The sequence below is a fragment of the Melanotaenia boesemani genome, chromosome 14 (assembly GCF_017639745.1).
Source record: "Melanotaenia boesemani isolate fMelBoe1 chromosome 14, fMelBoe1.pri, whole genome shotgun sequence".
Taxonomy (NCBI): Eukaryota; Metazoa; Chordata; class Actinopteri; order Atheriniformes; family Melanotaeniidae; genus Melanotaenia; species Melanotaenia boesemani.
In genome coordinates, this window is record NC_055695.1 from 27,655,825 (window position 1) to 27,669,426 (window position 13,602).

Consider the following 13,602-nt stretch of genomic DNA (forward strand, 5'->3'; position numbering starts at 1 on the left):
AAATACAGAAGTGGGGAGCTGTACTTATTTACCATAAAAATAAAGACTTTTTGCTGAAACAGAGGGGATGATTTGGTACTTGTAGACAAAAGCATCTTTGGGTGCTTAAATATAGCGCAGAAGCTTAAGATTGTGGCTTGATATCTGCTACGGCACAGGACGTGCACATGGTTTGCTTACTTGTTATGTGGTCACATTTTTTTGAGTGTTTTGGAGTCACTGTGTTGGAACAGGAAGTCAGATGTATTCACAGGTTTTTCAGCGTGAGAAGCGAGTGATGGCGCCTGAGTCTTTTTTTTTTTTTTTTTTTTTTTACTTTACTTTAGTTTTTTTTTTTTTGTTGTTTCTGGTGGGAAGGATTATGTATGTGTGATGGTATGTCACTGTGATGTGACTTTTAGGCCATGAAGGTTTTAGTTATGTTTTGACTCACTATCTTTGCTGACCTGTTCTCACCATCTGTCCAACATGTTGATGTGCTGGGGAAGTTCTCACACTTCAACTTCTCTGTCTGGCTGCTGTGGCTAAGGCCTTGCTCTTCCTTCCTTTGTTTGACTATGGTTTGATAAAGAAGTTTCTGTCATTCTATAGTGACTCTCTATTTATATTCAATATAATTGGTTATGTTTATGAAGCCCTCTTAAAAAAAACTAACAAAAAAACTGAATAAACTTAAACATATACTAAACTCGGCTCTGAGTCAGAAACGAACAGTGACTGTATGACTGTTTGATATTACTTGACTATAAAAGGAGTTTTTTGGCCACTGAAATAATGAAAGGAAAGAAGAGTTTAGGAGGCTCTGAATGCTTACGTAACAGCCTTTTGGATGTAAACGGTAATCTTCAGATTATTACTCTGCTCAGGAGGAGGTTTTAATCCCGTCTCAATTCAGAGCAAACCGGGCTGAAGCCAACTTTAGGCTGACATATCACTTTGCCGTGATAAAGAATGAACTGTCCAGTAGCAACCCTGCCTGTGCAGCCCTATTATTAGTCTGTGGTGTATTTAAGTGCTCCTGCGCAAAATGTGTTATTAAATCCTTGAAATGTAACTTGGTCATCAGTTGAGCTTCTGTGTAAATTCAGATTATACTAATATTGACACTTAAAACTCCAGCCATTTTGTTTTTGCTATTTTTGGTCCGCTTTTTTTTTTTTTTTATTAATCTATTTTTTTTTTTTTCAAATGTAAAAATGTATGTAGAAGCTCAAGCTGTTTAAGTACAGTCAACATACAAACATGATTTTTTTTTCAGGGCAGCCTCAGTTGTCAGATTATGAGACTGAAATTATTTTCAATGAATGCATTAATAGAAATACCAAATCCATAAAGACCAACCATAAAAACAAAAAAATAAAAACTTTTCAGACAGACAGATAACTTTCTGCTCATTTGTTGATCTTTCGCTGATACTGTTTGCACATTGCTGTCAAATTAAGCTAATTGGTCGAAAGTTACACCATCATTCCTGGGAAATTGTTGACAACACAAGGGATGGGGCTCAATGGCACTGGCAATCTAGCAGAGTTTTACGGGTTAATGTGTTACTGATGTCTTAATAAGTATAAAGTAAATATTCTTGTATTTGGCAATGTTATATGGTTTAGTTTTTGTTGTTTAAAGCTGTCGTATGTTGTTTCAGGTTCCCGTGTGGCTCTCCTGCCTCTTTCCATGCCACATCCCTGCTCTATGGCCTTAAGGTAAGTTGCAGGGGTTAAGTGGGTTGCGTTCCCATGGGTGCTGTTGTGTCGCTTGCAAAGCAGCTCTTAGTTAAGCACTGTGGGAAAGGACAGGATATTTGATTAATCTGTTTGTTTTGCCTAATTCTGTATGTGGCAAAGTTGAGTTTTAGTCTTTTTCTGGCTGACATTTACTTTCTTGCGTCATTCATATGCTGTACAACGTCCATGCAGCAGGGTTGAGGTGAGGAAGACCTCATTTTACTCAGCCTGCAGTATAATGCTTCCACAAAACTAAGCGTTTTAAGCTATGTATAGGAAAGGTACAGTATTTCATAGATTATCAGTTAGGTAAAAGACTACAATGAGTAATGTACACTTCATCAGAAAATATTTGTGCAAACTTGTATACATTACCAATTTTGTAATTTCATTGCACTTGTTGCAATGACAATAAAGTTCTATTCTTTTCTTTTTACAGAGTTTTTTTTGTGAAAAGTTTGAATAATGTGCATGTCACTATTAACTGGTAAAACCAAGCACAATATAAAAGCAAAAAGCAATGTGACATTAATCAGAATGTCTTATTAAAAAATGTCTTATACTTAATGACGTCACATTATTTTAATTTTTTTTCTAAATTTAAATTTATGCAAGTAATTAAAATATAGACCTGAATACTGACAGATAAAACAGTCTATCAAACCTTAAAAGAAACTAAAAGTATCTTAAAAGAGAAAAAAATGGATTCAGATTGTTGGATTTATGAGTGGATCATCCCATAGAAAGGTCCCAAAGACTGGCCAACCAACCTTAGCAAGAAGCTGTAACTAATATGAAGAATATTTTTTTTCCCACTAAACACTGTTTGTTAAATTATGTTCTCAGATATTATTGTATCTTTTGGAAGATGAAATCTGTCTCACAGTAGGTCTGTGGATCATTTCAATGCAGGGTCTGGTTTGGTCACATTCTAACATTCCTCAGCAGTGACAACCAAACTCAATGTGTTGCCACTGTCGTTCAGGAGTGGGCAGACCCAGCTTCATCTCTATCTCTGTTTCATTGTGCTGAATGCTCTGCTTCTTGTTCCTGTTTGCAGACGGAGAAGGTTGGTTATCAGTGTAACAAATGCATACAAGGATCTGATCTGAAAATTTAAAAGTAGATGGACAAAGTAGCAATGTTCAGCGGCCATATTTAAATTTAGTGGTGTGTCGCAGTCAAGAATAGAAAGGGGAAGAATGGGTTCTGATGAAAAAGAGTTTTGCTTAACCATAGACAGTGATGTCATTTAGGTCAGGCATTGAGATTTTGTTCCTCGACATTTAAATAATCTGGGCTGAATATGGCATTCTCCCTTTTATAGAACTATTGGTGGCAAAGTCTGCCATTGTGTCCATGCCTTCACATTACACCCACGTATGCATGCCTGTCAGGTTCGTTTTGGAAAAGTTAAACTTTAAAAAAAAAAGACATTTAAAAATAAACTAAGGCATGTTTATTACTAAGATCCATCACTCTGTTTTCTGAAACCACTCTGTAATTATGAGTTAGGATCTTTGTTTTTTTGTTGTACTTGTTTCAGAAATATTTCACAAAAGAAACCGTTGCACTTTGGCTTTGTTATATCCTGCAGCGTGTTCCATTTCCACCACTAGAGGGCAGTACAGTAATGTTTTGGTGTTCAGCTTTCCTGACATGAACCTCAAACTGTTTACTCACAGCTGGAGGTGGAGTTCCAGTTCAGATTTATGCATACCCAGAATGATCACAAACCATAGTAGATTTAATGCTGACAGTGAACAGCGCAGTCCCCCTCAGCTGACTGCAGAACAAAATCTTTCTCCTGGGCCCTAGCCCACTAGTTTTCCTGTTTTCTCCGGTTTGATAGCAGATTGAGGCAGAAACGGGTGGGACCCAGAACAGCCTAGGAACGCTGCACATTGTTCCCAGAGCTTCCTCTTCCACATTCCTGGACTGATTGGGATGTGGGCCTCCTGTGCAGGGGTATTGTTCTAACTCAACAGCACCACAGACCTGGCCTCAGCAAACTCCACCGACCATTGTGGTACTCAGGCGTAGTGATGGCTATCTTTGCCTCTTCAGTGTCTCTTTCTTTCTGACTTATTTAGTAATTCTTAGTTAGATCTGCTGCCTCAGCCTCTTTGCATCTTTGCTTTGGCCTCAGTCTTGCATTATCTCTCCCTTGCTGTTAAAAGCATTTTTTTTTCTCTACAATTAATTTACTTTTTGAATACCATTATGTTTTCAGGTTGTCATTGTGTCTTTTTAGGCCATGCTGATGGTTGAGGCATCAACTAAATGTCTTCTGAAAATTATTCTCATATTGGCACAAACATTCATTGAATCTTAAGGATAAACTTGAGGTTTTGGTATTGAGAGGTTAAGAAATCAAATATCAGTTTGGATCAAGATAAACTGATTTAGAGTTTGATGGTTAATAGTTAATATTTCTGTAAATTTATAACTCAAATGTTCTGCTCTGTAGGGCAAATATTTTTGTCAATTTGTTATGACCACAATAGTCTTTTTAAATATTATCCCAGTAATTATAATAATTATTCTGTTTTGTCATCCTGGTCAGAATCCAGAGCCTTTTTTTTTCTTTTAATTACACACAGACATGTGTGAGAAGTATGTGAGAACATTTTCATGCAAAGTGTGGAATTTCCCAAATTGTACTTTTAACTTGTAAATATAGGCATAGCTGTGAACATGCTTTTATAAAGAATCTATTGGTAGAACAGGGAAGCTGAAAGCATACAATCTCAGCATCCACATATGTTCTTTATGTCCTTAAAGGTCCCATATTATACACTTTATTCCCAATCTGAGACCATTCATTAATATCTAAATGAAATATTTCCGCCATGGTATGGACAAATCGACCCTCAGTTTGAGTGCAGCGGCTTCTCTTCACCTCCCTCTTTTTAGCAGCTTCAGAAATGTGCCGTTTATGGTGGGCGGAACCCTGGTGGAGCAGCTCAGCTGTTGGCTCCGCCCATCGCATCGCCCGTCATGAGGTGATTGACAGGTTAGGCCTTAGCGGTTACTAGACGCTGATTACAGCGTAGTGAAGGATAAACAAACGCCGGAACACCGGAACCCATTCCTGAAGAAGTTCGAGCAAGAAGACTAACAGTACTGCTCTTACCTCTCCAGCTGTGTCACGGACAGTTGGTATTGAACCTGGCTTCAGCTTCAAACGGTTGGCGAAGCCTGCTTTCCATGCACCCATGTTGTGGAAACAGTCCTCTTTGAAATGCTGGCCACAGACATGCAAAACCTTTGGAAGTTTTCCGGGTACATTTCCTCCAAAAATAAAATTAATCCACTCAGTCCTCGTGGGTTCAGTGGATGGAAGTAAAAAAACGTTTTCGTGTTCATTTATGCAGCCACAAACAGAACAGTGCTTCTGTCGCTTAGCCATGTCCGCTAACGAGGGTTGCCGAAGAGGGAAAAGCACTGGGCGCTAGGTGATTTTTAGAGGGCGGGCTTTGAGAGCCGGTAGACGGGTCCATCGCTCTGTGGGGAGTGGTTATTGTCCCTTATGACGTCATAACGTACACGCTTTCAAACAAGCTCATTTCAGCGCTTACTTCCCTAGAGGTGGAGCAGGGGGGAGAGAGAGCGCCTGAAAGAGTTTCACACTTACGGGTCTCCTACACATGCGGGGGGACCAGTATGACTGTTCCAAAACCATTAAAAAGTGAATTTTGCATAATATGGGACCTTTAAAATAACAATTATTACCTCAGCCAAGGGACAGGTTATGTTATCAGTGGTCTTGGTTTGTCCGTCTGTCTGTCTGTTGGCAACATAATAAAAAAATAATAATTAATAGATTTTGATGACATTTTCAGGAAATCTCTGAAGTGGAATAAGGAATAAATGATTAGATTTTGAGGGTCATCAGAATCACTGCATGGATCCAGAAATCTTTTAGAGGATTGTTTATGGTCGCAGGGCAGGAGCAAACATCGAGGAACATCAGTGAACTTTGTCACATCCGACTGTTTGGCCGGAGAAATCAGAAGGCTGCTTAAGGATAACATCATTGTATTTTCAGCGTCGACCCTCATAGATTTTTATTTATTTTTGTAGAGTTTACTTTAAATATGCCAAAAAAGTTGTGTTGTAGTTGGCTGCCATACACATAGTTGTTCCTTTAAAACAAATAGACACAAAAGCCTGGAAAGATGTGTTAACTGGCTAGCGGTTATTAAGCGTGTCAGTGCTGACGGCCTTGGAGGCCTTTAAAATATTCGACAATTTGTTCAGATCTTTTTGTGACTGAGTAAAACATTTATTATATTACCGTTTAAAACATATGGTGTTTTAGTATAGATGCCAAAAATACCATGAATCCCGCAATCATTGGCCAAAAAAAAAAAAAAAAAAAATTACAGTGGCTTCTAATTTAATTATTAATAACGTTTAGTTAAAGCTTACAGTAGATTTCTCAGACAGGTTTTTGAAAACTTATCATTATAAAGACTTTGCAAACTGCACTCCACAATGAGCTCGTCTTCAGAGAACCTTCTGGTCTACGTCGTGTGAGCCACAGCGACTTCTGAGCAGATACCTCCCAAGGTTTATTCTGTGATTTGGGTTCCATGTTGTGGACATCTTGTTAGTGGTACAAAAACTGTTCCGGTGCAGATCCAAGTGGGGTTTTGTTCACTGTCTTGAGGTAGTAGACATTTCCCAACCGTCACTGAACTGGATTATGCCATCAGTGTTGGTGCTGTTATTTATCTGAGCCCAAAATGCCTTTACTTCCCTCGGACCAATCAACATCATGCTGTAATCAAACAGGAAGAGAAGTTGCACTAGCAACAGTGCTGGGAATGTGTGTCCAGACATGGAAGTTCTGTTATTCTATGCCCTCCTGCAGTTGCAGATCTCCTCTGTGTTTTGGTGTCGAGTTTGATATCAAACCATTTCTTTTTTAACTCCTGAGAAAGTCCTGTTCTTTGATGGGATCCTGAAGTAGGGGTGTCCAGCTCTGGTCCTTGAGAGCTGTAGTCCAGCAGGTTTTTGATGTTTCTCTGCTGCAACACTCCAGACTCAAATTAAAGGGTAACTGTGCAGAACTTCATAGGCTCTTGGATCCATTTAATTGGAATCAGGTTTGCTTGAGCAGGTAAACATTAAAAACCTGCGGGACAGCGGCCTTCGAGGACCGACTTTGGACACCCGTCCTAAATTATTAACAGCGCTCCTTTCTTTTAGGCAGCATTTAAGACTTTTACTTATTTGCACCTTTTTTATTTTTTTTAATCCAGAATATTGTATAACTTAGAACATACGCCACCCCAATGCCAAAAACCAAGGGAAACACTGATTTTTATATATATATATATATATATATATATATATAACAGCAATGTTTGGTTGCTTCAAAACCAGCAGCAAACTATTTCCTTTTCTCCCTTTCTTGGGCATTACTCCATGGAGAAACACAAGCAATTTCCATCTGATTTCTAAAGGGGTGTGTTGTTGTCATTTCTAGATAATTGAGGGCATTTCTGAATGCAGATGACCATGAACGGGCACAAGCATGATGGTTTGAAACGTGGGATTTGGTAAATGGACTGTCCTTGTGTAGCATTTTTCTGCTGTTTTTGACCACTTTTTTTTTTTTTATCACAAGCTACATTCACCCATTTGCGCACACATGTATACAGCTCTTTTTAAGTTATCTATGAAATAGTACCTATAACACAGATTCTTACACCGGTGTGCATATAGGAGGCAACATGGGGTTCAGTGATTTTTTTTTTATTCCAAGGACACTTCCACATTGTAGTCTGGGGAAGCCAGGATCAACTGTCAACCCTCCAACTTGCAGATGACCGGTCTCTCTCCTGAGCTACAGCAGGAGGCTTTATCAACACTTTCTACTTGTGGATGTTTTGATAAATAACAGGTTTTGTTAAGGGTGGAATTTAGAGATTTTCTACCAAAGGTTGCTTAAATGAGGACTCTGGTTGCTAATGTTGGTAGTTTTGCCCATATTTGTGATACTCGGTTTGTCATAACAGGGTACGCATTAAAGGGTGCCCCTCTGTTCTGCGTTATCAAAGCATTACCCGTTCACTGGCACATTTTTAAATCTGCTTTCAGATCCTGTTTTAAAGTGCCCTTCCCAGTTCTGCAACTTAAAATAGCTGCTGTAGTATCATACACTAGTCTCAGTACTGAAAGTAAGTTATTAACAATTTTACACCAAAACAAGTGTTTTTAATACGGTTTTCAATTGCAGGTACACCCACTGTATCAAGACAATCAAATCCTTTCCCATTGCCAGTAGGAGTGTTATTACTCCATGTTCTGAGGGCTATAAAGAACATAGAACAGTAACCACAACTGTGTCCCAGGGGACAAGCCTGCAACGGCTCTACTCTGAGCCCCTCCCGGATCACCGAACTTCTCTCCAAGGGAGAGCCCTGCCACCCTGCAGAGAAAACTCATTTTGGCTGCTTGTATTTGTGATCTTGTTCTGTAGGTCACTACCCACAGCTCGTGACCATCATTAATAAGACATGTCTGAGAAATGCCACAGTACAGATAATTCATCCTTATTTTGAAGAAAAAAGACTGGTGATAATTACTGTAACTTTGATTTTACCAAAGAAAATATGTCAGCCAGAATGCATAATTTATAGTGAGAAACAGCTAATGAAAGCGTAAAACCCAAGCATGGTTTCAACACGGTGTGGGCGGGGGGTCCACAGCTTTTTGGAAGTTGCATGAAAAGGGTCCTCAGCTACAATCGGTTGGGAACCACTGAAAATGATTGACAGACAGCAGCTCAGCTCACTAGCAAGATACAATGCGAGATTCACAAAGTACCTACGCCACAGAGCGGGCTTTGAGGTGGAAGATATTTCCCCTCCTGAGTGTCCTCAGCTACACATCAACAATGTGGTCCTGGACCGTATCAATCTGAGCCATTAGCGCTGTTGCGCTGACCTGTCATCAGCTCCAGCAGCTCCGGAAAGCAGGTTGTGGCATCTGCAGGAAGTGCCACTTTAAGTTGCCACTGCTGCGATTTGAGCTGCTGTCTTTTATTAGATGAGGATCAGCAGGTAAAGAATAAAGTCCTGTGTTACTTTTACCCTACTCAAAAGCACAAATCTGTCCCATTGCAGAAACTCTGAAAGAACAGAAGTCCGAAATTAGCAAATCTACACCATACAAGTTCACATCCCTTCATATGTGCTGTGGTTTTCTATGCCTGCTAAGCCAGGACCCATCTGTTTGCATCTGGATGGAGGGGCTGTGGTTTTTTTTTTTTTTTCTTCAAATTTTCTCATGACGTTGATAACCTCTCTATGTCACGAAAAACATAACCTGGTTTTACCCTGTAGAGGGTAATGGAAAAAAATGAGCCATTTTTTTTACCCACAAAATCCCGTTTTTAAAATAAACTAAAAAAAGAAGATACAAATTTTAATAACAGTATATGTGACTTTTATATGATCACAATTAAGTAATTCTGTGTTTACAGCTCAAAAACTCATTTTTTGGTGCACTACCCCTTTAATCTTGTTTTTTTCCTTTTTTTATTTCCCATCTTAGATCTTTGACTTGACTTAAAAGTGAAACTTTTCAATAATCTTGCTGACATTTTAAAACACTGCAGTAGAGGGTGATGTCATTCTAAATACGCTTCCTGGTCTAACATGCTACGTTTTTGTTCCCCCTTTTCTGCCTTTTACATTACCCTTGGAAACAAAAGTCATTTAGATAATTGAAATAATTACAGCTCAAACTGATCGGATATCTGTCAAAACATGTCTTTAAAAGTTTGCCCTAACATTCTAAACAATGTGTTAGAAAGGATCATTCAAAGATACATTCAGTCTTATGCTGTCTCTTCGGTGAAGGTGGTATTGCACCCCTTTTTATACGTCTAGACATTGCTTGCTGTTAAAACAGCATAAATAAATCCCCCCCATGTTGGCTTCAGAAGTACTACTCAGAGGGCTGATAAAACATTAGCATTTCCACCACATCCAGCAGTGTCCTCCATAACGCGCTCTGAGGCCTTTGTTCTTCAGTATAATCTGCTACTAACTGTATATTTACATGCAAACATATAAAAAGTCCTGTTAACAAGATTAGCGCTGGCCCAGCCTTGGCTGCCTCTGCTGCTGCCATGTAAACAAAGCAGTTTATGGTGGACAACGTGACACAAGGCATGCAGGTGACAGTCTGACATTGCAAGAAAAACCCCAGTTCTTGGCTGTTTTTTGTATTAATGGAAATGGCACTATAAAGGCCAAAAAAACCAAACAAAAAACAAAACTAAACAGAATTTACTTTGTAGAATAACACACAGATCAACTGTGACCAAGTCTTTTTTTCCCATCTGTATATCATTTTCTGATGTCTGGGCTTTCAGGATAAAATATATATATATATATATATATATATATATATATATATATATATATATATATATATATATATATATATATATATATATATATATATTGGTATTTAAAACACAACAGAAACTATTTACATATTTTACACTTTTGCCTCCAGACTCTTTTTTTTCTTTTTTATAATTAATTCTACTATTTACCTACTATCCTCACAAAACCTTCTCTAACTCAGCTTGCGTTTGGCACAACCATTCATCAAAACACCTTCATGGCTTTATTCCACCCATAGAGGACCATTTTTTTAATTCTTTTCACACATCAAAAGTTCTGCTCGCTTGTTGATCTTTGGCTGCTTCGGCTTGGACATTAGTTAATTTAAGCTATCTAACTGGTTGAAAGTTTGACAGAATGTTGCTTCATTATAATTTCTGGGTCAAAATATAGATCTCTTAGCAACAAAGTAGTGACAGAGATCTTTTTTTATTTATTTTTTTTATTATGATACGTGATAAATAATGGGGTTATAATGAATCACGTATTGTGGATTTACAGTATAGAGTCTGTGAATAAACACTATATTTTGTGGCTGGAATGTAGACCTCTTAAAGAGAATATAAATGCCTGGAAAACTTCAGTAGATCACTAAAAGGGTAAGCTATGAATCTCAGTTGACCTCACAGAGTTACGCACTACTGTTCCCGAAAAGCTGTTGGCAATATAAGCCAATAGCCCTTGGGGGCACCAACCATCTAGCTGAATTTTAAGGATTAGGAGAAAAAAAGTTGTTGCATTGTATATATCCATAATGAATGAATATGACAATGCTGCTATTCACTATACAATTCTTTTGAAGAGCAAACTTCATAAAGGTGCCAAAAATGTGTCCCTATTTATTTATCATTACATTATCTACAGTTGTTATATTTTTAAATGTTTTTTATTAATGCTAGACCAGTCGTAACCAGCCATGATGTTATAACTTATTACATTATTGGCAAAATATTATGTTATTGGCTCAAAAACTTTATTACATTATTGGTAAGTTATTATGTTATTGGCTGTTATTGCATCATCGGTTGCTTATACCAGGTTCGTCTTTGTTAGGAACGGATTTGGTTGCTCAGAGCTTTTAAAATGAATACACTAATGCATGTTTGAGTACTTAAAATTCACATAAACAGTAAGATTTCAGTTCCTTTCTCTCTTGCATCACCAACCCCTTAACATTTCACATACTCTGAAATATTAATATCCACAAAATGTGAAGATGATTTTTTTATGGGTTCACAAATATTTGTTTTGGTGAATAGTTAACCATTAAGCGGGAGAAAATGTGTGTGCTTGTGTGTGTAAGTTTTAAGTTTCTCACAAACCTGTGCCGTGATCATCATTAATTTTGTGGAGCACTGCAGCTTTCAGTTGATGTTGACGACTGGTTGTTTGCGCTTAGAGACTTTTTAAATTTTTGGACTCTGTACCAGCGAACAGCATATTGATGATTTCTTTAGGCAGTGAGCTTTGCTGAGAGTCAGCAAAGTGTAGCCTCTCTTCTGCAGCAAGGGTTACTTGGAAGGGTTTGAGTTTGCTGCAGGTACAAAGCTGAGCAGCCAAGCATAACGCAGCAGTCTGTCATCATTCGGTCTCACAGACTCCATGACTTTGCTCAATCTGTTTCTTTTTTCATAATAGCTCAGCACAGCCAAGCAGAAGTGAAAGCAAGGGAGAGAGGTTGTTATTAACATAATGTTGCAAGAAATCTAACAAGTATTCTCATGTGTACGAATGCTAAAGAGTGACAGCATTTTAACTTTTGATAAGAGCTATCAGTGAATGCAGAAGGGCATGGCAGCGCCATGATGAATTTCCTATTTCTTACAGCGTCTGTCAATCTTCCTCCTCCACTCTTATTCTGTTTTACTAGTGAGCAACACAGTTCAGCGGGGTGTGGCTGGTGTCGTCGCTGTTATGATTGGCTGGTGGCCCGGTTTGCGTTATCTCCTGTGGAACATGTTCAAGTCCCTCCCCAGATAGTGCCTGGCACTCGAACATAACCCTGCCTACTTGTAATTACATCACAACCCACAAAAACAATCCATGTCTTTTTGCTTTCTCTTTACGCTGTGAGCAGACAGGTAATGTTTCAGTATCGAAAGTGTCCTACTCTGATACTTTAGCTCGTTGCAGTCACACCTTTCTGAACAACTTCAGAAAGCCTTTTAGGCATTGTCTGTTCTTGTCTGTGAAGGCCCGGGTACAGGGCTTGACATTGTGTAAATGTGGAACTGTTAAATGTAGGCTGTAACACAGCACAGGCACTCTTACCCTTTTTCCTACTTCTTTGCCAATGGATTAGATGAAGCAGGAAGGTAGTTAGTGTGGCAGAATGGCATGGCACAGGCTTATGGACTTCTCACCAGACTGAAAAATCCAAAGTCTTGTTGAAAATGGAGTTTCTAAAGAGCCTGGTTCCAGCTGTCATCTCAGGAGACGGACCTGTTGAACATGGAGGAAGCTTACCCAAGGAGTCAGGTCCACGGCTCCTTCGCATGAAAAGACTGGGCCTGCTTGCCATGGGACAGACGATTGAAGAAGATCCGGTAGATCCAGTAATCAAAGTAGATACAGGAATCCGCTCCCGCAGTAACCAAGCCCGCTTCAAAGGTACTGCAGTGGTTAAATCAGCTGTTGTGTGTAAACATTTCTCGTTAACCTCTGCTAAAAATGACAAAGGTCCTTCATAGCTGCTTAAAAATGATTTATGTTTAAGTGTATGCCATTCTTTATTTACATGTAACTAAAGATTAGCTTTGCATTCTTTAAGCTTTGCATTACATCCCTTTTCACTTAGGTTAGATGATGACAATCAAACCTATAGACACTAGACAGAGAACTAGTACTGTAGGGTTTAATTATCTTATTCTGATTGTTGCACTTGATGATTCCTGCTATTTATTCTACCAAATCTCAGCTATTGCTCAGTCAGACTGCACAGTTTTAGTAGGATTAAATTCTGGCTTCTTAAAGTGTGTCGATATTTTAACTGCTCTAAGCTTGGCTTGATGCTAAATTAACACGTCAGCAACATATATCTAGTTTATCAGCATAAAATGTCATATTTTGTTATTGCATTTTAAGCTTTTATAAAACACAAAGTTTTCTTTGCAGAATGAGTCTTAAAAACAGAGCAATGTTTTTTTTTTTAAATCGGTTCATTTGATAATTACATTATATATAATTTATAATGGTTCACACTAATAACCCAGTTATTTTTGTCAAGTGTAGTTAGTCGGCAGCAGTTGAAACCGATGAATTTTAAATCCCGGGCTTCTAAAATATGAACAGAAATGCAACACCGGATGAAGGATGCTGCAGAGTTTATGACCTGTGGTATTTTTGCTCTCAATAGATGCAAATTACCTCCAGAGTTCAGTTGCTGTGCTAGTAATGATCGACCTATTTAGTCTCAATTAAAAACAAAGATATACTAGCTGTAATTT

The 13,602-nt window shown here is 38.4% G+C and overlaps 1 protein-coding gene across 11 annotated transcripts in view; it reads left to right on the forward strand.

Moving 5' to 3' along the window:
- fryl (furry homolog, like) overlaps positions 1-13,602 on the forward strand; it is a 74,477-nt gene that overhangs the window by 3,727 nt on the left and 57,148 nt on the right. For 3 of the 11 annotated variants that reach the window (XM_042006469.1, XM_042006472.1, XM_042006475.1), the window contains exon 1: positions 12,192-12,766. In XM_042006469.1, coding sequence (XP_041862403.1) covers positions 12,550-12,766 — 217 coding nt within the window. In that variant the 5' untranslated portion in view covers positions 12,192-12,549. Of the gene's footprint in view, positions 1-1,645; positions 1,704-12,191; positions 12,767-13,602 lie in introns of those variants that run through there. The other 8 variants (XM_042006471.1, XM_042006470.1, XM_042006477.1 and 5 more) reach the window with 5 other exon arrangements.